Source organism: Cynocephalus volans, chromosome 1, assembly GCF_027409185.1.
Source record: "Cynocephalus volans isolate mCynVol1 chromosome 1, mCynVol1.pri, whole genome shotgun sequence".
NCBI classification, from domain to species: Eukaryota; Metazoa; Chordata; class Mammalia; order Dermoptera; family Cynocephalidae; genus Cynocephalus; species Cynocephalus volans.
In genome coordinates this window covers 55,630,760-55,657,888 of record NC_084460.1, presented here as the reverse complement: position 1 = coordinate 55,657,888, position 27,129 = coordinate 55,630,760, and the positions used below count along the sequence as shown (strand labels likewise).

General features: G+C 51.4%; 1 protein-coding gene across 1 annotated transcript in view; it reads right to left on the bottom strand.

The window, feature by feature from the left end:
• Positions 1-27,129, bottom strand: part of CDH4 (cadherin 4) — a 646,328-nt gene that overhangs the window by 62,636 nt on the left and 556,563 nt on the right. Inside the window, 2 exon segments of the mRNA XM_063107192.1 lie at positions 950-1,122; positions 26,771-26,915. Coding sequence (XP_062963262.1) covers positions 950-1,122; positions 26,771-26,915 — 318 coding nt within the window.

The following is a 27,129-nucleotide window of genomic DNA, read 5'->3' as shown; positions in this document are numbered from 1 at the left end:
AAGCCACGGCTACAGCCTCTGCAAACAAGCCCCCAGTGAGTGGTGGCCACCCTGTTTGCTCTGAGCTCAGCGAGGTGGCTCTGCTGGGTCCTGGGGGCCAAATGCTTTTATGGGTAAGTGACATCTGGGATGATATTGGCCTCTGTGGTTGCCAGGCAAACAGGAGGCCACAAAACAAGGCCTGGAGGTAAGAGACAGCCGGCCACATGCTGTCCAGGGCACTGGGGGACTTGAGGTGCCATTGGCTGGGGTCTGTTAGCCAGGAGCTGGTGATGAATCTTCCAGGGCCCCAAGGGCATATCCCGATGGGGACATGTGGCCAAATGCCTGGAGATGCTACTGTACTCTGTGGGCTCCAGGGTGGAAGCAAAGCCATCCTGTCTTGGCCCCTCCCCAGTTGGCCTCCTGAGTCTGGATCTGGGTGGGGCAGGAGATGGTGACCACATGATGGGTGGAGGAAGGCCTGTGTGAGGAGCCTTGTGAGGCCCCAGGAGGGCCTGGGTGGTAAGTGTGGTGGACCCTGTGGAAAGCGCTGCTCTTTCTGCCCCCACTTCGCCATAGAAGGGCACGCAGCCGCTTGGACAGGACAGTCCCCCATGCAGATGCTGGGCTCAGAGGGGTGGGTTTCTGAGACAGGCAGTCCTGTGTGTTCAGGTTTGGTCCCCAGACCTGCAGCCCTGTGGCAGCCGGACTCTGAGAACCACGTGCGTGTGCCAGCCCCCAGCCCTCACTGTTGCACACACTGGCAGGGCTTGTTCTGGAAGCCTCACATGGCACAGCTCAGTGACACCCACAGCAGCCAGCAGTGCGTGCTCAAGAATCAGCTTCTCTCCATGTCTCTGGCCACGGCAGGAGAGGCCACGTGGGCCAGCCCGCCGGCTGCCCCCTAGCCGGGCACCGCTGGACTCAGCAGCTTGCCCACCCCTGCACAGACTGCCCCCTGCCTCACCTCTCGATCCAGGCCAGCTGCCACTGTCACGATGTCACCCGTCTCACTGTTGATGGTGAACATGTTCTGGGACGGGCTCTGTGGGGTCTGGGTCACGATCCGGTACCGCACCATCCCATTGGCTGTGGTGCTGTCGTCAGCGTCATTGGCCGTGACGGTCATCACGTAGGTGCCTGGAACGGAGAAAGCAGCTCGGATGGAAGCGATCCACACACAGGCTGCTGGCCCCGTGCACACACCGTGGTGGATGTGACCAGTTCACCCCAGAGCTGTCTCGTGAGCCTGGATGCAGACGTGGTCCCTCCCCACACCGCATACTGCATCCCTGCTGGTCATTGGGGGCAGCGGGGGGATGTGAGGAAGTACACCTGTGGCCCCCCAATAGAATCCTTGAAGGATTCCTCTAGAGCTCAAGTTTCCTTCAAAATCACTGCTCTGACCTCTTCCTTCTTTAGCTGGGGAAAGACAGAGACCTGGAGGAGGAAGAACTTCTCCAAAGTTCCAAAGCATTAGGGCAGTGCACAGGCCCACAGCCGGGTGTCCAGCTGCGGCCTGAGGGCTCCTGCCCAGAGCCACACGGCCTAAGCCACCAGCCGTCAGACCGCTGACCCCACACGGAGGGCAGGGTTTAAAGGAGGGACGCAGACGCACTCTACAAAGGGCCTAGTACCAGGTTGGGCATACAGAAAGTGTACCATAAATGCTTGAGGAAGACACAATGGAAAACAAACTTGGAAAAGGCTGCCTAGAGGGGAGGCTGGCATATGGGGATGTACAGTAAGGTGGGGTAAATTTTGGGGTGCTTGCGGGACATCTGGACATCTGCATTTCAGAGCCGAGGGTGGATCCAGAGGGGTTGGGTGAGCTGCCTCGATTTCCCCATCCACATAGTGGGGTGAAGGTCTGCAGTGCACTCTGGCACATTCCCCATCTTCTGAGAGCAGCTCTTGGAGATCCTTTGCCATCCACCCTTCCCACCTGGGGGAGGGACTGTATCAGAACATCCCTCCCCCAGCCGCAGAATGGGTTCAGCAGCGGCACTGTACCCAGTTAGAGTCAGTGATAAGTGGGGGAAGTGTTTGCTGGAGTTTCTGGGAAGTCAGCGTGCTGTGCCTTCCATTAGATTTGGCTGGGTCTGCATGTGAGGTCAAGAGTTGTGGTCACTAGGAAGGAAATTGAAGGACAGGGTCATCTTGGAGCAAGGAAACCTGAGAGGGGCTCCAGTGTTAACCTTTCCCCAGGCAGCCCCTGGATCAAGCCACACCTGAAGTTGTCCCCAGTAAACTTTGCATACTTGAGCCAATACACTTCCCTTCTTGCCTATGTCACTTGCAACCTGGCATTCTGATCAGCACAGCCCTGTGCCTGCTGCTGGAGTCCCAGGCATGGGGTCCCTTGTCCTAATCTGCATTTTCTTAGTTCACTTTCCATCCCAGGTGTGGGAATAGTGTGCTGCCTAGAGCCCCGCAGGGTGCCAGTGGTGTAGGCACCATCCTCAGTTAGATCCTTTCTTGGGGCTTGATGGCTTGGGCTTTAGGTCTGTCCAGCTGGGCCCCCAGGCCTGAGGACTGAGCCTTGCTGGGATCCAAGGTGAGTGATGGGTGGGGGGCTTTGTTCATCGAACACTTACTGAGCACCTGCTACACGACAGCACTGTGCCCTGTGGAGGCCCTGCTCGGCGGGGCTCCTGACTGCCCTCTTGTCCCCCCATGCAGCATGGATGTTTCTCCCACCTGGAAGCCCATGGGGCTGGGCTCCGTCCCACACACCTTCTGGTGGTCCTGCCCAGGCTCAGCTCACCTTGGTGGCTGCCTGCAATGCCCTAGAACCCTGGAAGCTCGCCCCAGGCCATGCAACTTTCACCCACAGTGGAGACAGAGACGTTGCTAGGCTCTGGGCCTCCCCTGGGGATGGAGCAGCAACAGGACAGGTGCAGAGTCTCAACTCACTGCGGGGTTCTGTTCACGTGGGGGTTCAGGGAGCCCCAAGGGTTGCTCCCTCCTGTTTGCTCGGGACAAGGGACTCTTGCTACACTAGCGCCACGATCTTGCACAACAGGCTCTGTGTCTGGAACTTTCTTCCCTCTTTCCCACCTGGCCAGCTCCTACTCATTTGCAGGTTTCCACTGAGTCACAGGGCCCAATGCACCCCTCTGTTGTTTAATGCCTGTTTCTACTGTGAGGTTAAAGGCACTGTGAGGGCAGGGGCTGGGCTGTGTTGTCCCTCGCATTGTCCCAGTGGCCTGGCACACGGATGCCTCTGATGAATATCTGCTGGCTGTGCTAGGAGGCCAGGGCTGGGTGGCCTTGCTCTTGGGCAGGAGGGATCTGCGAAGAGCTTGGAGTGCCTTCTGATTTCCAGGACCCTAGAGCAGGCAGAGGGAGGGTGCATCTCTTCCTCCCATGCCCCCTGCCTGGGATGATCCCCGCCTCACCCTGCACCCAGCAGGATAAGCTCCAGGGGGAGAAGGTGGCCCTGGGGGTGTCTGACCAGGAGTTTGCTTCAGCTTTCAGTTTTTATGAATAAAAAATTCTCAAAGCAGATGATCTTCTGAAAGCAGGAAGGAAAGCAAACACAGAGGAAAGGTGAGATTTGTTTAAAGAGCACAGGTTCTGTGTTCTCATTTGCAGAGAGGAACATGGTTGGGATCAGACTTGTCATGCTCTAAAGAAGAGACGCTACCTCAGAGTAGGCTGGACCCTGCGACAGGAGAAAGGACAGTGTGGGGGAGGTGTCCCCAGGGCCAGGGCTGATGTTTGGTAGGCCATGGCCCCTCCTACCTGTTTGTTCACTCCACAAATGTGTATTTTTATTAAGATATAATTCACATACCATAAAGTTTGCCCTTTTAAAGTATACAATTCAGTGGTTTTTGTTATATCCACAAAGTTGTGCAGCCATCACCAGAATCCAATTCCAGAGCATTTTCATCACTCCTAAAAGAAGCCTATATCCATTAGCAGCCACTCCCCATGCACTCTCCCCCAGCCACTGGCATCCCTGACCTGCTGTCTGTCTCTTTTCTGAACACTTCATATAAATGCAGTTATACAATATGTGACGTTTTGTGTCTGGTTTCTTTCACGTAGCCTAATGTTTTCAAGGTTCACTCCTTTTTATGGCTGAATAACATTCCACTTTATGCGGATAGTCACTCCACAGTTATTGACTGAACACTTGTATGGGCCAGACTTCACGCTCCATGCTTAGATACAGCAACAAGAACAACCCACAGACATGCTCCCTAATCCACTACGTGCTAGTGAGGGGAGACAAAACAAACAGGTAAAGAAATATATAATTACAAGCTGTGATGAGTGCTTTGCAGAGAGGAAAAAACACATGAATGGGTGAATGGATGAGTGGGTACGTAGAACAGCTGGGTGAGAAGGGGGACTACAGTGGAAGCAGAGAAGGCCTCTCTGAGAGATGAAGGAAGTGGGGTGCGGATGGGGGGAGGAGGAGTCTGGCAGAGGGGCAAAAGACCTGGGGCAGGGAAGAGGTCTGCATGTTTAAGGAGTAGAAAGGGGAAAGGGACCTGTGATGGGGCTGAGATGGGCTAAGCCCATGGTGAGGATTCTGGACTTTATTCTAAGATCACAGGGAATACAGTACTGTATTTTCACAAGGGAAGTGATGTGATCAAGTTAATGACATGCATAGAAAATAGACTGTAGGCAGTTAGGGATATTGGGGGCTGGGGGGTGGATAGCAACGAAGATCATTCATTCATTGGGTTTTGTGGAAAGTTGGTTGTAATCAGACCAAGAAGATACTGCAATTTGGGATCATCCACTAGGACATTGGTTCATTCATGCAATGTATATTTATTAAGTGTCTTCTAGGGGAAAAAATAGAGAATGTGTGTGTTTTGAAAACTCTAGAAAAAAATTTTCAGATAAAACATCTTCAAATAAAAACGTCTTACTTCATTCAGTGAACATATTCCCAAAGAGTTGTGTGTAAACCCAATTTGATGAATTTAATTAACAAGAGAATTTCCCCAGAGGTACTGGGTATTATTTAAAAGACACCCACAAAGTTCTGTTTTTAGCAAAGGTGGACTATGTTTTAAACCAATCTTCCTTTTGAGAAAAATCTAGCAGAGCTGGACAAACTATAAAATAAAATCATCTGTCTAAAGGCATTAGAGAGCTACCAAGTAGCAAGGATTTGTGCGACCAGCAGAAAAGGAGACCCCAAAATTTGGGGACATCTTTTCTCTTAAGGTACTTGCTGATCCCAAAATTGGCTACAAAAGGCTGAATCTGCCTAGAACTTTCAACAGATTCATGGGAATGAGAGTCAAAAACTGAACCTAATGCTTGCCAAAGAGGAGAAGCCCCGGTAAGTCCTCTAGTCTTTGGGCTGGACCTTGAAGTATAACACCCTAGGAGTGAAGGTGAGCTGGAAATAAACAGTCCTAACAGATAGACACACAGTTCTAATTAAAGTAACAGGTTAAGGTGATCTTTCATACACAGTGTACAGCATCTAATTAACTAAGCGTACAAGAAGACAAAACCTGACTGGAAACAAAGAGAAAAAACAGACACTAACTAAAAAGATCCAGAGGAGAGTCAGGAAATGGAGCAATCAGATGCAGTCTTGAAAAACAAAAACGCCTTAGCTTACTATGTTCAGGGAGTCAAAAGGATAAGAGAAAATTTTGTCAGAAAACTAGAAATCATTTAAAAAAACAGAACGGAAAAGGTATATTTGAAAAATAACCAAAATTAAAAACTTGAATAAGTTTAATAGTAGATTAAACACAACTAAAGAGAGAGTTAATGCATTGGACGATATATTGAAAGAAAATATCCAGAGCAAAGCAATACACAATAGTGCATAAGAAACATATGACACTTTAACACATCCATCATAAGTGTAATTGGAGTCCTGAGGACCAAAGAGAAAGACATGGGTAGAATCAGTGTGTGAAGAGATAATGGCTGAAAAATGTCCCAAACCAGTAAAAAGATCAAGCTACAGAGTCAAGAAGCAGTACACACTCAAGCAGGATAAATCAAAGAAAACCACAGCCAGTCGAATCATAGTAAAACTGCTAAAAGCCAAAGCCAAAGATAAAAATTTTTAAGAGTAACTGGAGATTTTTTTAAAAAAGGCATAAAATCTTTAATGGAGCAATAATAACTTAAAGCTGACTTTACAATGGAATGAAAGAAAGTACCGAAAAAAACAGATGACCTGGAATTCTTTATTCAGTGAAAAAAACTTTCTGAAACAAAAGCAAAATAAAGACATAGATGATCAAAACAGAGATAATTTATCACCTGGAGACCAACACTAAAGGAAATACCAGGGACATTTTTTTAGGCAGAAGGACAATGATTCCAGAGGACAGCTCAGAAATGCAGAAAGGTACGAGGACCTAAATACACACACACGCACATGTTTGTATAAAGGATAAATGTAACAGCACATCTAAAGAATATGAATTGAATAAAACACAAATAATTTTGTCTTGTGGGGTTTTAAAAGCTGCTTACAAAAACAAGCAAGTTGGCAAACAGTTGCAGAATTTCATTTTTGAAGTGCCTGGTACTCGTGCTCTTCTTTTGCTTCTGAGAGTGGGAGTCCCTGAGTGCGGGAAGCCGGTGCTGGTGCACCAGGCACTGTTTGAAATGATCCGTCTCTACCAAAGAGCAGAGTTGGGAAAGCCGCTGGGGCGAATAATCATAGAACGTGACTTGTTCTGGGTCAGAAAGCCCAAGGGAGCCACTGCTCTGCTTTCCCGAGCACTCAGGCTCCGCCCACCCTGCCCCCATGCTGGTGAGGGTGGCAGGGACAGTGGAGGGGACGTGGAGCAGGTGAAGAGGAAGAGAAACAAAAAAATGATTAATGGGGGAAGAAAGGACCAAGCACATGCTTGTCGTACTCACTCAAAGTGACAGGGGACTGGGTGGGTTTTTATAAGAACTTCCGACTCTTCTGGCTGGATGGGGACTTACATACAATTCTTCTGAATGCCTTAACTCCTTCTCAGCCCTGGAACCCCTCGCCACCACCACTGGGCCCTTTCCATGTGCCCAGCCTGCCCCAAGTGCCTTTCCACATCCACATGACATGTCTCAGAACCAGCCCAGGCAGCCTGTGGTACACGTGGAGGACCTTGAGCAGAACCTTGTGGCGGCAGGTGGTGGGGTGAGGCTGGGTCCAAGCTTTGAGCTCACAGCTCTTCTCCACTCAGCCCTACCTGCTGGGCGAGGTGCAGGGACGGCATGCTAACCCAGGGCTGCTGGCACCTACCTGTGCCTTGCTCCCAGCACCTGGGTTACCAGTGTGCTCTGACACTGAGATCTGCATGCTCCCCTGTAGCACCCGCCCTGGTCCATCATGTCAGTGAGGAGTCCAGTTAGCAGAGGGCAAGGAGCCCTCTCACCCATGGAGGGTCCCCACCTCGGGGCTTAGATAACACGATCACATCACATAAGCTCCCACCCACATGGGTCAAGCCCACCCTCCACTCACACGACATGAAGGGCCGGCACATAAACCTGATCTGTTGGTAAGAATGCCTAAACACACCAAGGCCTCATGTGGAGTCCTGCTGCCAATTGAGGCTGTGTCCTCTAGCAGCCCCTCGGGTGGGGACCTGCTAGTGTGTGGTTATTTCATGTTGCAGATGAGGGCGAAGCCCCCTCAGAGCCCTGGAGACCTGAGGGGAAGGTGGGTCAGCTGTGGGGTGGCAGACTAGTCTGGGAAGGGGCCAGCTGGACAGAACTGTCTCCCTTGATGTGTTATGGGAAGAGAGGCAGACAGGCTGCCAAGAAACTGAGTGGCACTCGAGGGTTGGAGAACTCAAAGTTTTATTATGCCGGCAGGCCCAGAGGAGTTCACACTCTGAAGTCTGAGTGTGACTCAGGACTTGCAAGGGGTTATACAGGGCATGTTCTTCTGGAGTTTAGGTTTCGTTTTCTTGGAAACTGTGGCAGGGGCGAGGCTGATGCAAAAAAAAAAGAGGAGGCGTGGGTTTGAGATTTTCTGGGCTGTCCATATCAGCAGATGGGGAAACTGAGGCCTATGGGGAGGATAGTGTCTGAGTCCAGCCTGGCAGTGAGCTTGGCCAGACCAGGACTGAAAGTAGCTGTCCTAAATTCTCAGTTCAAGGTCATACTCTCATGCTAGTGGCCAGTGGACATCTTCTGCAAAGGGCCAGAGGGTAAAAGGTTTACTTTGTGGGGCATGCAATCTCTGTCCCAGCCACTCAACATCGCAGCCAGAAAGCACCCAGAGCACGAAAAGCAGCCAGAGCCAACATGTCCACGATGGCCATGCCTGTGAACGCTATTTGCACAGACAGTTGGTGGGCTGGATTTGACTGTGGTTTGCTGACTGCTGCTGTATGCTGTTTTTGGGTTTCTGGGGCCACGTTGCTTTAAAAAAATTCAGGGGAATCAATACAGCATTGCCAATTTTTTGTCCTATGAGGGGAAAACATTAAAGCATACATCTGGTTCAATCGTTTTATAAAAGGAACAATATTTTAACCCCCAAATAACAAAAAAGACATAATCTCAGAATCAAGGTCAGTCTTCTGCATCTAGTGAATTTAGCTTCGTGAACACGCTGGCTGCACCGAGAGGCTTCACTTTCTCACCACAGATCACGAGCTGCAGAGCAGGGGCCAAGCGTCCCGTGCGTTTGCTGGGCCTGCTGCCTCCCACCCTCACTCCTGGGATACGCGGTGGGAAAACCACACTGGCGATCAGGGGAGCAAGTGCAAGGCAGTCAGCCCCACATGAGCAGGAAGCACCCAGGGTGGCCAGTGTGCCCTGGCTTGCCTTTGGGCATGTGTGGTCCTTGCGGTCTCAGAGTGTGGGGGTGTCTGCCCGTCCCTCTTCATTGTTTATCCTGTGTGTGACAGAGTACACATCTGGGCACCTGTCCAGTGTCGTCTGTGCTGTGGGAGGGTGCTGCCTGCTCTGTCCCCTGCTCCTTGTCCACCCCACGCCATGACATGCTGGGCTCTGGGAGGCAGAGGCCGCTGGGCTTTCTTTCCCTCTGATTCCTCAGTGGCCCTGCTCAAGGCCAGTGGCTAAGGTGTGCCGATGGAACACACACTTCCCTACCTGCAGCATCCCTGCGTCCCTGGCCCAGGACGCCTGCTCTGGGAAGGGTTCGCAGGGCAGCTGGACCCATGAGAAGAGCGTGGTGGCCCTGGCCCGGACCCCACAGTCCTGCAGCATGGGAACTTCAGGTGTCTAGCTTGAGGGGCTGCTCCTCCATGCTGGGGTTAGTGCTTATAAACCAAGTGCTAATTGGGTATTGATCAGGGGTCCAAAGTCTCTGCTGGCTTTTTGGTTAAAAATAATTGCATCCCTCAAATTTAATGCCAGCAACAACATCCCCATTCTCATTTTGTGCTTCCTGCAGTGTTTGTAGAAATAGAACATTTTCCTCACTGAGAAGGGCCTGGATGTCAGAGCTCAGCTAACCTCAGCAGGTGGATCTTGACCTACGAGTGGCTTTAATTTAATCACCCCTCCTCCCCCCATCGAAGAGGACAACTTACTAGGGACCCACACAAAGCAGCATCTTACCACATCCGCTCTTCATTAACCAGGACAGTCATGGCTCTGAACCAATGGCACAGCCCCTCCATGTGTGTGCTCAGAACAGCACCTCTGCTCCTTGTGCTAGTGGTCCCCCCAGGGTGCAGGGGGAAGTGGGGGAGGGGAGGGGAGGAGGAGCAGAAAGAGTTAACGAGCACCCAGGAAACCTCCACTTCAATTGGGCTCCATTTCATCAAAAGCTCCTTGACAAGAAGATGCCTGCTTCCAACACTGCCCCTCAACTGGCAAACTAGGAAGTCGGCATTGGGCAGGAAGCCACCAGGGCTTCAAACTCCCAGACTCGGAGTCACACTGGCATGCTCCTTGAGAGAATGTTCTGGAAACAGTGTGTGTCTGTATGTGCATATGTGTGTCTGTGTATGTCACTGTGTGTATGTGTGTGCTATGGATTAAATATGTCCCCCAAAAGTTCATGTATTGAGGATGTGATCTCCACTCTTAACAGTGCTAAGAAGGTGAAAAATCTGATTATGGTATTTGAAAGGTGGGGTCTTAAAGAGGTGATCAGATCATAAAGGCTGTGCCCTGGTGAAGGGATTGGTCCATTCACGGAGTAATGGGGTTGGTTCTGATGGCTTTATAAGGAGAGCAAGTGAGCAGGATAGCTCTCTTTTGCTCAGTCCATTCTCACCATGTGTCATGCTGGTTGCCACATGACTCTGTAGAACGTTCCAACCAGAAGTAGGCCCTCACTAGACGCATTTCCTGGACTCTGGACTTCCCTGCCTCCAAAAGGGTAAGAAATAAATTTCATTTCTTCATAAATTACCCAGTTTCAGGTATTGTGTTTTAAGCAACAGAGACAGACAAATACAGTGTGTCTGTGTTTGTATGTATGTGTCTCTGTGTGTCTCTGTGTGTGCATGCATGTATGTGTGTGCGCATGCACATGTGTCTCTGCATGTGCATGTGTGTCTGTATATATGTGTATGTGTACATGTGAATGTGTATTCTGTATATGTGTGTCTGTGTGAGCATGTATATGTGTGTGTATGTGTGTGCACATGTGCACATGTACTCTGTGTATGTGTTCATCTGCATGTGCATGTATATGTGCGTCTGCATGTTGTATGTATGTGTATGTGTGTATGTGTGCACGTCAGTGCATGTGCATATGTATTCTATGTGTGTCTGCATGTGCATGTAGACGTGTGTCTGTGTGCATATGTGTGCATGCATGTCTGTGTATGTGTGTGCACATGTGCATATGTAGTCTATGTATGTGTGTGTCTGCATGTGCATGTAGATGTGTGTGTATGTATGTCTATGTGTACATGTGCATAACTATGCATATGTGTGCATACAAATGTGCATGCATGTGTGTATGTATATTCTGTGTATGTGTGTCTCTGTGTGTGTGCATGTGTGTGTGTGTGTGTGTGTGTGCTCATGCGTGCACCTGAGGTGTATCCTTGCCCATCTCTCTCCCACTGGCTCCTCCCTCGCTGATCCCTGAGGATGGACATTGCTCTTAAGAATTCAGACCAGTGAGCTGTGCCGGCTCCTCTCTGGGAAAGGGGGAAGGCAGGGCTCCTCCTTGGGGGTAGCTCAGGACCTGCCTTGCTGGCAACAAGAACTCATTAGTTTCCTGCTAATTACAGAAACTTGCTAAATCTAAGCATCTACCTTTTTTGCTAAGCTAAGGAATATGCTTTGAAAATCAAATGATACGGTTTTGATAATTCTTTTCTGATTGCAAAAACAAAACACATTCACAATAACCAGTGCATGCTTGCTGGAAAGTACCATGAGGCACAAGCAGAGAAGGTGCCAGTGGTCACACTGCCCGCATCTGTGGACACGGCTGCAGCACCCTTGCCAAGGGCCTGAATCTACACCTTCACCACGGATGGGCTTTGGCTCCTCCCCCTTCTTCTTAAAACCAACTTTATTATTGATGAAAGAAATGAAAGGAAAATATTTCCAAATGCCAAGTGCATAAAAACGATCTAAACATAGCTATGGTACCTAATGACCATCATTCATGGGGGACATGGTCTTTGCCATCCCCGTCCTCCAGGGGCAGCAGGTGGCCTTACCTCCAGGCAGGCAGGCTGGCCTTCTATACCCCAATTCCCTTAAGTGTGTCCACTCAGCAAATCCACTTGTAGGAATTTATCCTAAGGAAAAAAATTACAGATGTGCAAAACCCTGGCTTCCCACACTGACACAGCTCCCGAGAGCAAAGAGGGGCCTTCACAAACACTTCCTGAACATGTGCTAGGTGCCAAGCATGGTTTTCGGCATGTGTACACATCAGTGAACAAAAACAGACCCATAAATCCCCGAGGGAGGGAGTGGTGTTGCTATTAGAAAGCAACATGAGGGATCCCCTAGGGATAGAAACTTTCTGTCCCTTGACTCTGTCAATGTCAGTGTTCTGGTGTGACATTGTAACATAGTTTAGCCACATGTTACCATGAGACTGAATATAAAAACAGACTATGACCATATGACACATTAAAATAGAACCTTGACAAAAACTTGCGTTAACTAGAAGAGGAAACCAACCCACTATCTACATTAACCAACACAGGAAACCAATACATCACCTACTCTAATGAACATAGGCTACCAACCTATTATCTAACTAATAAACCCAGGAAGCCAGTCTATTATATATACTAACCACCCCAGAAGCCAGCCCACTACACTAACCAGCCCAGAACCAACCCATCATATATGTTAACTATTCCAGGAGGCCAGACCATTATCTGCACTAACCAGCCCAAGAAGCCAACTCATTATCTACACTAACCAGCCCAGGAAGTTAACCCATTGTTTAGACTAACCAGCCCAGGAAATTAACCCACTATCTACACTAGCCCAGGAAGCCAGCCCATTATCTATAGCAACCAGACCACTATCTACACTAACCGGCCCCAGAAGTTAACCCATTATCTACACTCACCAGCCCAGGAAGTTAACCCATTGTCTAGACTAATCAGCCCAGGAAGTTAACCCACTATCTACCCTAATCAGCCCAGGAAGCCAGACCATTATCTACAGTCACCAGCCAAGGAAGTTAACCCATTACTTACACTAAACAGCCCAGGAAGTTAACCCACTGTCTACACTAAGCAGCCCAGGAAGTTAACCCACTATCTACACTAACCAGCCCAGGAAGTTAACCCATTGTCTACACTAACCAGCTCAGGAAGCCAGCCCACTATCTACACTAACCAGCTCAGGAAGCCAGCCTGTTATCTACAGCAACTAGCCAAGGAAGTTAACCCATTACTTACACTAAGCAGCCCAGGAAGTTAACCCACTATCTACACTAAACAGCCCAGGAAGTTAACCCACTGTCTACACTAAACAGCCCAGGAAGTTAACCCACTGTCTACACTAAGCAGCCCAGGAAGTTAACCCATTGTCTACACGAACTAGCCAAGGAATTTAACTCATTATCTACACTAACTAACCCAGGAAACCAACCCACTATCTACAGTAACTAGCCCAGAAGCCAACCCATCATATATGTTAACTGTTCCAGGAAGCCAGATCATTATCTGCACTAACCAGCCCAAAAGCCAACCCATCATATACGTTAACTATTCCAGGAGGCCAGACCATTATCTGCACTAACCAGCCCAAGAAGCCAACTCATTATCTACACTAACCAGCCCAGGAAGTTAACCCATTGTTTAGACTAACCAGCCCAGGAAATTAACCCACTATCTACACTAGCCCAGAAAGCCAGCCCATTATCTATAGCAACCAACCCAGGAAGTTAACCCACTATCTACATTAACCAGCCCAGGAAGCCAGCCCATTATCTACACTCATCAGCCCAGGAAGTTAACACACTGTCTACACTAAGCAGCCCAGGACGCGAGTCTGCCTTCTCTAAGCAGACTTGTAGGGAGTCAGACAAGTTTTTAAACCAAAAATGTGCTTATGCAGAAATGAAGACCAGGTGTCTCATCAGTGTCTAGGAGGCCAAACACGTCCTGTGTTCCAGGAGCCCCACATGGCTGGGACTGATGAGTGACTGGCAGCTGCCTTGCTGGTGGCCTCACTTCCTCCCTAGGGCTGCAGGAAAGCTGAGTGCCCCCCTGGTGGCTGCCTCCAGCCTCCCAGTGCGGCCTCCAGCTGACACCTGCCGCCCCTTCTCCATCTGACGCTGTCCCGCCTTCTGCCTGCCCTGGAGTCTCTGTCACACCTGGAGCTGGTGGACGACCCCTGCTGCAGCGAGTTCCCAGTGCACAGTCAGTGCTTGCTCTCATTTGGTTGGTCTGTGTTGATTTCCATATTGCCACTGGAGGAAACTGGATAAAAGGTACATGAACCAGTGCTGTGTTATACAACTGCATGTGAATCTGCAATTGTCTTAAAATAAAACATGTAACTAAAAAAAAAAAAAAAAAAAAAAAATTCCCTGAGCCGTGAAACTCACAGCTAGTGGGGCAAATAATGAACATAATAAGCAAATGATATTAAATGTCCAAAAGGGTGTTGTTCAAATAAATTATGGTACATGGTACATTCCTATGATGGGATAGTTTAAAGCCTAACTAAAATGTGGTAGAAGAATATTTAATGACATTTGAAATCTTCACGGTATATGGCAAAATGGAAAACAATCAGGTTTCTAAACTGTGTTCTGTGAGACTCTAATCTTTAAAACAAAAATATGCTTATGCAGAGATGAAGACCAGGTGGATAAAGACACCACAGTCAGCAGCAGCCTCTGTGTGTGTCCTGCCTGGGGTGAGTCTGACTTTTTCTTTGTGATTTTCTGTGTCTTCCAAGTAAAACAGAAGATGGGCTTTCTCTCCCCCCCCTTTTAATAGCCTACATCACAATTGATTTTTTTCAAAGCAGGGAAATTCTGAAAATCTGCCTTGGTTTGTGGACACCACTCAGGATCAGGTGACTGATGCTGGTCACCTCAGCACTCAGCCAAGAGCCTGAGCTGCAGGTCTCTATGGAAACGCCCTGAGATCAAATGTGAGTGTTCCCAGCCCCGGGACAGAGCAGGGACTCAGCGATTCTAGTTCTCTTCCTAAAGGATGCGTGGCCAGAGGAGGAGGGAGGGGGAAGGGCTGCTGCCTGAGAGCCTGGGGAGCTGCCCTGGGGTGCGACCTCTGTGGTCCTCCGGGAAGATTCTAATTCCCCTTCTCCTTGTTCTGTGCATCCAGCAGGCACTTGGGACATCTGCTGAGCTTTGGGGCAGGCTGTCCCTGGATGACGTCCTGCCTTTTCCCTGGATGGCTGGGTCATCCCTGCCTGTCCCCTGAGCCTCAGTTCACTCCTTACATGTGAGGGGCAGCTGCCCCATCTGAACCCTCCTCTCCTCAGCCCTTGGCCATGTCCCTCTTTTTCTTTATGCCTGGCTGTCCCTCACACTCTGCAGTGGACACTGTTGCCTCCTCTGCGTCCTGCTGCCCTGGGTTTCAGGTGATGGACCACACTCCAGCTCTAGGGGGATGGGCTGTGGCTGATGACCGTGACCTCCCTCTCACGCCCAGTGCTGGCCAGGGTGGGTGGTTTCCCAGTCCTTTTCCGGTTGGCTCTCGAACTTCCCCTGGGTGCGGTGAGGGGTACAGGATGGTGGGGGCAGAGGCAGGGGACTGGCGAGCAGGGCAGAGGGTCAGGCAGGAGTCAGGGGTGTGGGGTCGTCTGCTCATGGGTGATTGAAAGCCACGAGGCTACATTGGATCAACTAAGGGGTGGCTTTAGGCAGAAACTAGAAGACAACTGGCACTGAGCCATGGAGGCTCTGCTATACAGAGGACCTGAGAGAGAATGGCAGAGGGGGAGGGCATGGGCAGACGATGGGGACAGGAAAGCAGTCTCCGTGAAACCCCAGAGAAGATGCATGGGATCAAGGGTCAAAGGTAGCAGGATGAGTAAAGATGGAGCTTGGCTTTGCCCAGGGGGACAGGGGGGTATGGGGCAGGTAACTTACCAGAGCCACGTTGGCCGTGGGTTCAAGAGAGAAAGATGGGCTTAAATAACAGATTTTGATGTGTAAAAATATTGCCCTAGAAGCCCTAGAAGCACCTAGAAGCCCTAGAAGCATCTAGAAGCCCCAGAACCACCTAGAAGCCTTAGAAACACCTAGAAGCACCTAGAAGTCTTCCATCCATGGGTCCTCTCAATGATGACTTCCTACAACGAGTCCATAGGGCGCCCCTTCCACTGGAGATGGCACGGCTTTGGGGCATTGAGTGAACTTGGTATGGAGGAGGGACTATCATCCCCCATGATCTCATCTAGAAGACAGCACGAGGCTCTCTAGGGGTCCCCTGGTGTCTCTTCGGGTCACCGAGCCCCCACCAACAGGCTCCAGGACTTTGGTGGTAGAGTGCGCTTCCACGGCCTGGTTCACTAGCACCCTCCCGAACAGCACGTGTTCCTGCCGTCCCAGCAGCATGCACTGAGTTCTCCACAACCTCCAAGTTGCAGAATGTTGGCTGGGCTGGATTTATTGCTCCTCAGGCAGGGACATGGGGGATTTATTGCAGGTCCTCTGGATCCTGACTGGTCGACACCAGTACTTTGGGAGCTGCAGCTGCTGCAGGTGTCCTGAGGGAGCCCACGGGTGTGGCCCATCTTCTCCCAAACGCCCGCACCCTCTCTGGACCCAGGCCGCTGTTTACATCTGTTTGCATTTGTCTGCAGACCCAGTGCTGAGTCAAACCCACGGGGTCTCACATGCACAACTGGCCGCTCACGGGGGGCTGCGGGCAGCGGAGACACTTCCACACCCATCCAGGGGCTTCTGGCATGCTCGCTGATGCCCAGACCCTGCCCCTTCAGCCCAGGGTGGGGTGGTGGTCAGCCTCGGAATTGCTGAGAGGGCTTCGAGGACTGGGCACTGGCCGGGCCTGGGAACTGGCACCCTGGTAGCTCTGATGCATGTCATCTCAGACACATCCTGGGAAATGCTCTGCCTGGCATGCCTTGGATGTGTGCCAGATGGACTTGGCCTGGGCGTATTACTGGGAAGGTTCCAGAGGACAGGAACACGGGAGCCCTCAGAGTCTCTCCCCAAAGGGGACTGTATTATCTCGTCATCCCCCCGGGCTGCCGCAGCAAAGCACCACAGACAGGGGGTGCTCGGAGCAGCAGAAGCTTGTTCTGCCCCAGCGCCAAGGCCAGAAGCCCAACATCGAGGTGCCCACTGGAGGCTCGTGCATCCTCCCTGCCCTTCCCACCCAACCCGCCGCTGTGCTCCCACTCTGCCTCCGCCCTCACCTGCCTGCTCCCCGCCTGTCCCTGTCTCCTCCTCTCCTAAGGAAACCAGTCACTGGGTTTAGGGCCCACCCCGCTGGCCTCATCTTGACTAATTACACCTGCCACGACCCTATTTTTAAACATGCTCACATCCTGAGATTCTGGGTGGACCTGAATTTGGGGGGCACTATTGCCCCCACTGAAGGGATTAAGCCAAGGCAGGCAAGCCACAGGAGGAGACGCACCTTCTTTCCAACCACATGTGTCTTGATGGCCTTTGGTGACTCAGAGGCCAGGCTGGGCTCAGTCCCGCATCTGAATCCTGGCTCTGCCCTCCCGGCTGCTGGGCTGTGCACTGTCGTGCACCCTCAGAGCCCTGGCTACGCTTCTGGAAGCTGGACCGACTGTGTGGCACCCCTCGTGGGGTCTCCGGGAGGAGGGTAAGCATTCAGGCCAGCCGATATCCAGGGGATGGACGTCTACGTCTGGGGCTAGCGTGGCCACATCCCCTCTCATGTTGATGGTGGGGCCGGCCTCGAGAGTCCCGGATATAGGAATCTGGCCCTGAGTGTCCCTTCCCAACCCTCTCACTTCCCAGTGAGGTGAGAACACACACAGCCGTGAGCCATCAGCCACCCCATCCCACAGCAAATCTACAGAAATGGCTGTCAGAGATGAGACGTGTTCCCTATCCTGTGCCTCCCACGAGGAATGCGCACGTTAGCCACTTCTGTGCTAACCTGGGGGCTCAGTCGAGTTCCCCCGCCTCAGGGGCTTAGAGAACAAGATTTCCAGGGCTTTCTCGGGAGGCCTCTGCAGGCCTCTCTCTCCCCCTGGAGAGACTTGAATTCTTCCTAACAAACAAAGCAGCAGATAGGGTCGGGATTTTCTCTCTGCTTCCAGTAAAAGTGCAGCTGCCTTCATCTAAAAGGTGCCGGACACCCCCTTATTAATTGTGCTACCAGGTGACTGTGAAGAGAGCGGAGAACTCCCAGGCTGGGCTCTTCTTTGGAATTCATGTACAAACGCTGCCATGAGCCTTAAAGGATTAATTTCACAAGCCTTAAATTGCAGTTTAATTTGAAAACTAATTCAGCCCCATAATTGGCTTTCTGCTCAAATCACTGAGGCTAAAGATTTAAATTCTTAATATTCAGATGACTTTCAAGTATCTGTGCCATCTGTGCATTAGTCCGTGGCATTAATCTCAGGGGGACCTCCACTGGCACAGAAATAAAATAAATAAATAAATGGGGCTCACTAATAGAATAATTTATTTAAGCAAAAACTCTGTGTTGCATAGATGAAAGTTTCTTTGACTTCATTTGCAGCATGTAAATTTCTCTGTTATTTAATATTTTAAAATGACATTAATTTCAAAATTTATAATATAGGCCCCCACACAGTTACCAGGGGTTAGGTAGAGAAGTCAGTTTCAATGAGAGCCTTTTTTTGTAAAAAATAATCAATATGGAGGCATCTTTTCCTGGGCAGTTTGAGAAATGCAGTGACTGACCTGGGCTGCCTCTGGCCTGGGGGACGTGGATGCAATTCCAATTTCCAGCTGGAAATGCCGCAGAAGGAGGTGGACCATGGCTGGCTTGGGGGAGAAGGCCCAGATATTAGGGTGCTGCATGGGGATGACTTCTGAGCCCTGCGAGCTTGTTAACTGAGGCTCTGAGCATCAAGAATGAAAAGCAGGTGCTGAGCAGTGATAGGGAGTGGTTTGGGGGACCCTTCAGGACAAACGTCTGGTGCTGTCTGCTGCCTCCAGCCCAGAACTGAGCCTCATGGCCTCCTTGCAGGCCTGGCAGGCCATGCGTCCCTCTGCACCTGAGCAGACCCCACCTGTCGGCCAGGGGCCCCCAGGAGATTCTCACAGTCTCCTTCCTGCCTCACAGAACTAATCCCTGAGCACTCTCAGGGTTCCGGGAACCAGTGCTGGGACACGTACGAGGTGTCATTGCTGCTCCTGAGCTGCCCATGGGGTCAGGCTGAGGCTGGGCCTTCGCCGAAGCCCTCCTTTCTCAGGTACACAGGGTGAGGAAACAGGCGTGGTCTCTGCCCTGCAGAGCTGGCAACCTCATGGTGGAGACCCACGGCAAACAGATGAGACGAGTCACCAAGTACCAGCGGGACTTTGAGGGCGTGGGGAGGCCTGCTGCTCGCAGAAGTGAGTGTGAGCTGCAGGAGAAAATAGGGCCAGCCTCGCAGACAACGGGGGATGCTCCAGGCTGAGGCCATAGCACATGCCAAGGCCCAGAGGCAGGAAAGAATGTTTCCATTCCCGCTGCCTGGGACATTGGCTGCTTTGCTGTTCCCAGGGGCACATCCTGTGTCACATGTTAGCATGTATATAGCATGCGTATTTCTTGGTTCCTCAATTGCACAGTTGAGGAACGCTCCTTGAGGGTGCGTTCATGTTTTCCCATCCTGGCACCGTCTGCGGCACCCAGCTCAGATGCCCACCTTATATCCAGAAAGGCTCACCCACATATGACTTTTCCCCGGGGGGGAATTACCCCTGCTCTTCTCTCCTCCTCCTCCTTTCTGTCTGACAGTGGACTTGGGGCAGCACAGCTACCTTGTGACCATGTGGTACGAAATAAGAGGGGGAGGCAAAAACCACAGAGATGTCGGCCCCGGAGGCTTTGAGCTCCCACCTGGGCCTCTATCTGTCCCAGCTGCTGTGCTCGAGTTTCTGTGGCTCTCGGACTAGGAAGAGGAGGAGGTTTTGTAGGATAATAAGAAGGTGCGCTCATGAGCCACACGGCCTGGGCTGAAATCCTGCCTTCACTTGCCAGCGGCTCGGGTCCTTACTGCCCTGCTCGATGCCCTCATTTCCTCACCTCTAATGTGGGGAACACAAAAGTAGCTCTTTTATAGAGCGGCTGTAGTAGTTAGTGAGCTAATCTGTGTGGAGGACTTAGAATAGTGCCAGGCACAGAGCAGCAGTCGGTTAAGTGCTGGAGCTTCTATTCTCGTGAGGACTGCACGATCAGATCGTCAGCAGAAGGTATGTCCTTCACACCTTGAACCTGCCGCGGTCTAATGGCTGGACCCATCCTCAGGTGCATCGTCTCTCAGAGGTGAGTGGAGCCTCCGCCAGCAAAGTTCCTGGGCTCCGACTGTCACTGGCACATGAGTCTCAGGTTGGGGGGCAGCAGCAGCTATTTTTAATCCGTCACTTGCTCTTCTCAGAGAAGTCAAGTTCAATGGAGTGGAATGAGGCCTTTTTCAGACCCTCCGGCACACTGGAGGGTGTATGCTGAGCTGCAGGCAGACAAGCCCTGAGGGGCAGGAAGGTTGTTTGCATTGGTTGGAACCACTTGCCCTGGGGTGAGGGCATCTGTTTCTTGGTACAGGTCTCCAGGGTGTCACCCTGTCCTCCTGATGAAATAAATGCCAGCATCTGTCAGGAGGAGCTGGCTTAGGAAATATACTCCAGAGAAGGAGGGGGCATGGTGGCCTGAGTCAGGGAGAAACCAGCTTTGGTTGTGGCTGATGCTGCGGGGGACTCCACCACGACTCCTGGGTGATCCCTGTGACTGTTTCTGTGATTGCTGTTGTTTCCAACAGCCACCATCTTCCCCTCCGGAGACCTGCCCTCAGCTGCTGTGTGCAGGGGCCAGGAGCTCACATGCACCTGGGGGCCTGTGTATAAGAGCCTGACAGCCTTGCCTGGGGTCGGGCTGGGTTGGCTGAGGCTGGACTTTCACTGAGGCTCACCCCGCCCTGTCCTGCACCTCCTCCTCCCTCCCAGATGTCTCCTGAGAGCAAGTGGGTCCTCAATAAGGCACCTGCGCCCAGAGCCTCCTCCTGGGATCAGCATCTGGGAAGTGTACCTCAGGCGCAGCTGTCGTTGGCCCAAGCCAGGCAAGAATACTCCCATCGTTCAGACTCGACTAACTGGGAATTTGTGGTCATTCAGAAAAAGGCATGTCTGGGGTCACTTCAGACCTCAGGGAAGAAAGGGCCTGCCAGGCTAGCCAGCAGGAGCCGGGCAGAGCCATGCCCTGCACCACACCCAGCTCTGGCGTTCTGAGGACCTGGTGTCGACCAGACAGCTGGTTTCTAAGTGAGCCTGTTTATTAAAAGAGGTTCAATCTGACAAAATTAATTTGGTGGAGTCAGGAAAATGATCTAATATTTGAATAAGAATTTACAACAGTGTAAGTTAATGTGTGCTAGTAATAACACCACCACTAACGACAGTCAGCCCCATGAGTCGGGAGCCCCACGAGGACACCCTCCCCTGACCATCCCCATCCCAGGAGGTGGGGTTATGTTCTGAAGATGTAAGAGACAGTGAAGGAGGCAGCCTGCCGAGGCCATGCCATGCTCACATGGTGGCCACACGGTGGCACCTGGACACAGAGGCGGAACACCTGGATACAGAGGCGGAACACCTGGATTCGGAGAAGGGCGGCCAAGCAGGATGCAATGCTACATGCTCCAAAATACCCCAGGAAAGCGCACGGAGACGCCGGGTGTGAGAACCCGACACTGTGCAAACAGCCGCTTCTTCCACCCAGCATTAAGGCTCCTCATGTCCCTGCAGAGTCAAGACAGTGTGGTGTTGGCAGAAAGACGGTCACAAAGATCAAGGGAATGGCACAGAGAGTCCGGTAACAGACACACACATGTGTGCCTGACTGATTTTTGGCAAAGGTACAAAAGCAATTCAATGAGGGAAGGCTAGCTTTTCAACAAATGGTGCCAGAGCAACAAGCAAAAGTATGAAAATAAGCAAAAAAAAAAAAAAAAAAAAAAAAAAAAAAAAAAAAAAATCTAGACATAGTCTTGCATTATATAAAAATTAACTCAAAATGAATCATGGACCTAATGTAAAACATAAAACCATAAAAATTTCAGAAAGAAATGTAGACGAGCATTTTCAGGCCCCAGGGTTTGGTGAACATTCTTAGACATGACACTGAAGCCTGATCCATAAAAGGAAATATTGATGAATTGGACTTCATCAAAATTAAACACTTTCGCTTATACGAGAGCCCATGAGGAGGCGCACAGTTATGTGACAGCGGGGGAGGGATACATGCAAACCACGTCTGATGGAGGACCTGTGGGAATTCTCAAATCTCAACAGTGAAAGGACAGTCTGATTAGGAAATGGGCAGAAGACACGAACAGACACTCACCGAAGAGGATGTACCTACAGATGGCAAATGGACACAGGAAGAGATGTTCCGCATCATTCAATGTAGGAAAACACGCACTGAAGCCATCAGGAGGTGCCACCATGCACCTGTCTGAATGGCTAAGACAAAGAGCAACGACAACACTGAATGCTGGCAAAGGTGCCGTAGCTGGGTCACCCGAGACGGAGCGGATGTCACATGGTGTGGCCCATCTAGAAAGGGCATGGACGATTCTCACAAAACTGAACACGTGCTCACCATCCGGCCCAGCGACTGTGTTCTCAGGCATTTACTCCAGAGAAATAAAACTACTTCACACAAAAACCTGTGCCTGAATGAATGCTCTTAGCAGCTTCATTCACAATAGCGCCAAACCGGAAACAACCCAAGTGCCCTTCAGTGGGCGAATGGTTAGCACACTGTGGTACGTCCACACCATCGAAAAGGAATAAGCCATTGACACACAGCGTGGGTGAATATCCGTAGAATCATGCCGAGTGAAGACAGCCAGTCCCAAAGCTAACATACTGCTGTGATTCTATTTACATAATATTCTTGAAATGACAAAATTACAGAGATGAAGGACAGGTTAGTTAGTAGTTTCCAGGGGTTAGAAAGGGTGGGTGGGTGGGGGTGGCTTTGGCTATGAGAGGAGAGCATGAGGGTCCTTGAATGGACTGTTTTGTGTCTTGATTGTGGTGGTTATGAAGCTACACATGTGACAATATCACACAGAACTAAACACACAGACACACAACTGAGTGCAGGTAACACCAGTGAGGTCTGAGTAGGGCATGAATAGTCTCCTGGGTGGGATCTTGTACCCTAGTTCTGCAAGATGTTACGGGGCACGGGGGTGACTGGGTGAAGGTTGATGGAATCCGTTTGTATTATTTCTTACAACTGCATGTGAATCTACAATTATCTCAAAATAAAAAGATTAAAAAGAAGACATTTCTCCCAGTGAAATCCTATCTGGAAACCCACTATCTTGTGCTTGGGCAGGGGGTGAGAGGGGAACAAAGCCGGCCCTCTGCTTCCTCATGGAGGCACCTCATGGACCTTAGGGACCCCCAAGCACTGGGCACAAATCCTCTTGGGCCTCCCATGTCATTCCAGTCTGACCTTTTTTTGGGAACTCTAATTATGATTCCACTTTCTGGTGAACTTGCGATCAGCAAAATCTCATTTCTTCATGGGAATCATCTATGTTCTAGATCTGTCAGTAACTCAGGAGGGGTTTATCCTACTAATCTGAACTCATGAGACTTAGGGTCAGTTTCAAAGCTGGGCAAAGAAGCCTTGGTGGCGGCACTCAGTGAAGACCTGTTTTGCTGGATGGGGGACGCACATCAGTTGCCTTGGGCCCTCACAAAGATGTAGGATGAGCCCTTCCTGTGTGCAAAATTCCACCACCCGCCTGCCCAGGGGTGGGAGAGAGCCACCCAGCACGTGCAGGCCAGGACTGCGGTGGGCTCCTGCTGGGGCTTTTGAGAAGAGGAGCTCTTTCCCCTGGGGCTGCCCATCTGCTCAGGAACAAGCCAGCAGCTGCTGAGGCCACTGTGGTCACAGGAAGAGAGGACCTCCCCGAGAACCGACCAACACAGAGGAAGGCAGAATTGAAAAAACGGCAAGCCAGATTCTGGAAAATTCCAGTTCAGCCACAGGATACTGCCACACCTGAAACTACCACCCACCTCTGGACTTTTGGTAATGTGAGCAAGGCACTCTCTTTTCTAGGGAGCACTGGATTTCTCCACCACGCAAGAGGTCTAAGGGCCGTGTCCCACGTGGAGGGTACTCTTGACCCCAAAGTACAAGGCATGCTGCTCTGCCCGAGGGGCCAGGCCACCCACACCCTCCATACCCTCAAAGCCAGCCAGGGTGAATCCACAGTGCCAAAGAGGACTCCATGGAATTGAGGGGAGACAGGGGCTGAGGAAGGATGTGGGGAGAACACAGGGTCCTCATGGGATCCCAGGCCCCAAGTCTGCTTGCTGACGTCCCCAAACGAACTCCCTACACCTTCAAAGGTTCTTCTCCAGCTGAGTCAATATTTAATCTATCTTTCCATTTGTCTTTCATTAGAATGCACATCTGAAACCCTTCATTAGCCTATCATTCCAGAGCATAATGACTAATTTCTGGTGGTAGTTTTTCCTTATCCCACAAAGGCGCTGTGTAAAACCCTTCTATTACTGTAATTTACTGATGGGAGAGAAGAAACTGTGGAGACGATTTCCAAGTCCCGGGGAGTTTGCTGCTGAGAACGGCAAACCGTGCTTTGTAGCGACGCTGTCTCCTTGCCCTTGGCCAGGCTGAGTGAGGGACTGTGGGGCTGGGTTCAATGGCAGCGTCTGTCTTCTGCTTGTTCCGGGACCAGAGACAGACCCTGAGTCCCCCAAGGGGCTCATTCAACTCAAACACGGTCCCTGGGAGGCTTAGGAGTGTGTGGGAAAAAATGGCCACTTCAAGAACAAGTGGACCGACAGGCCGCCTGCCCTCCCAGGCCATGACCTGTACTGCGATGGCTGTGTCAGCCCACGGCTCTCCAGACTTCAAGGCTTAGGGGATTTCTGAGGAGGAGACGCAGCAAATCTGCTGCTTTTGTCATCTTAACGAGAAAGCCAGTTCTGCATTTGGGAAGACTTTGCCCATGGATTTGTTTAAAAATAAACCACGGGAGGTTTGATTTGTGAAAGAAAGGCCAGGAGAATCCACGCACCTTGAAATAGTGTCCTGGGTCTTGGGAAGAGAGGCCCCCTGCTTCTGTGTTAACAAGAAAGCACCCCCAAGACTGCTGCCCCCTTCCTCAGCTCCCCGCTCCTTCAAGAGGTGCTGTCGGCCGCCAGCATTCATTCCCTTTGGCTGCCAGTGCTAATCTGCCCACCTGCCACCTGTCCCTGACCCTCTAGGGACTGCTGGGGATGAGTGCCCCAAGGTTCCCACAGAAATAATGTCACATCCCGTTCCTTTCGGTGACACTGGACTCGCCTGTGTCTCACAATTTTGAAAGACAATCAATTGAAAACACAATTCACCTTGTTGAAATAGCGGCCCCTGGAGAGAAGCTATGACAACCACCTCTGGTGGTGGCGAGTGATGATAAATGGTGCCTCCCGCCCCAGAGCCGGAGGCGGCACACCATGCTGACCCCTCGCGGGGCCCTGCTGGAGCAGGCAGTGCTCCTCGGAAGCCAGCCCGGGCCCTGGGCTCTGTGCGCCCCGGACTTCCACAGAAATAGCCTGTGGTCCGCCCAGCCCGCAGGCCTCCCTTCCCGGCTGGGGCAGTGGCCGGAGCCGGGGCTGGGCTTGCTGGCTAAAATACAGGACACTCAGTTCAGATCACCAAGGAACACCTTTTTAGTGTAAGGATGTCCTGAATGTTGCTTGGGGCATACTTATCTTTAAAAATGCCTTGTTGTAAAAAAAAAAAAACCGGGGGGGTGGGGAAGAAGATATAACAACCACAATTACTTGAAGTTGATACGACAAGCAAACAGAAAGGACATTGTTGGGGGGGAGGGAGGAGAGGGAGGAGGGAGGGAGGTTTTGGTAAGGGGCAACAATAATCAATCACGATGTATATCGACGAAATAGAAGTTAAAAAAAAAAATGCCTTGTTGTCTACTGATCTTCAAATTTACCAGTGTGCTTGTATTTTAGTGGCCGCACCCAGCAGCCCCAGCAGGACTCCTCAGTGACCTCATCCTCCCCCCACCAACCCAAGCCAGGCACAGGCTGGTGCCCTGCACCCCCCACAGGAGATAGCACAGTGTGTGGTGGGGCACTCTCTCTTCCCAAACAGAAATCACCTGGGTGGTCTGCTAACTTGCAGACCCCAGGGCTCCACCTGCAGGGTCTGCATCCAGAGGTCCAGGCGTTCTGCACTTGTGATGAGCTCCTGGTGCTGCTGCCGCCTGTGGGCCATGCTGGGAGCAGATTGTCCAGGTTCCAGCACTAGCTGGGAAGACGACACCTGGGTGCCGACACCTGGGTTCCGACCCACAGGCCCCTGAGGGGTGTGAGCAGCTCACTTCACCTCCTCGGGACTTGAGTCCCCTCATTGCTAAAGGGAAGGGGGATGCCCACTTCTTGGTAGTTATGGGACACGGAGACAAAGACACACGACACACGCTTAACAAGAGCCCCTGGCACACAACAAAGTGGCCGTCATATCTGTGCTAGACTGTAAGTCTGTGGGAGGATGTGATCTCAGGTCAGCCTTGAGGGAGCCAGAGGGCCTCGGCCACATGGGCTTGCCTTTGGGGCCAGGGAGTCTGGCCCTCTCTCGCTTCCTATTGTGCTTGGAACCAAAACCAAAGTGTGGTCCATGAGACCTGGAATGGTGGGTCTTTCTCTCTGACCTCATCTTCTGCCCCAGGACCTTGGCACATGCTCTTTCCTCTCCCAGGCTCCCTTCCAGCACCTGCACCAACCCCAGCCCTCTCTGGATGCTGCTCCTGTGCAGGCTTTAGCTCCCAACCTACATGTCCCTTCCACGGGGCATCCCTGATTGACAGCTGTTCTGGTGACTCTCAGGTCCCCGGGCTTCTTTCTGAGCCCATCACCATTGCAACTGCTTCATTTGCAACTTGATTTTTTTTTTTTGGCTGGCTGGTGCAGGGATCGAACCCCAGACGTTGGTGCTATCAGTGCTGTGATTTAACCCACTGAGCTAACCAGCCAGCCTCTGACCCTGCTGCTTGTCTGTGTCCCCCTCTGGATCCTAAGGTCCGTGAAAGCAAGGACCCCGGCAGACACCTGTGATGTTGTGTGTTGTGTGTTAATGGCAAGTCCCATGATGCCGTCATGGTCCCCAGCAGACGGATCATCCCCTCTCCCCAGCCCCCTGCCTGCCCCCCCCGACCCACAGCTCACCTGGCTTGGAGCCTTCGTCCACAGAGCCGTTGTAGACCTGGTTGATGAATTCGGGGCGGTTGTCGTTCATGTCAATGACATAGATGTACAGGTCAATGGGGTTCTCCACCTTGTTCCCGTTCATGTCCACGGCGTGGGCGCGTAGCTGCAAAGCAGCATGTATAGGTCAGAGCCCACAGCCACCCTCGGTGGGGACACCCTGACATAGGGACCCACAGCGTTGGGGGGTGACATGACAGTTCTGGCCCCTCGGGACAGTGGGGGCAGCCGGGCAGTGGGCTTTGGACACGTCGGAAAACTTCTCTGAGCCTCAGTTCTCTCCTTTGTAGAAATGGGGGCAACACATGGGAGCCAAAACC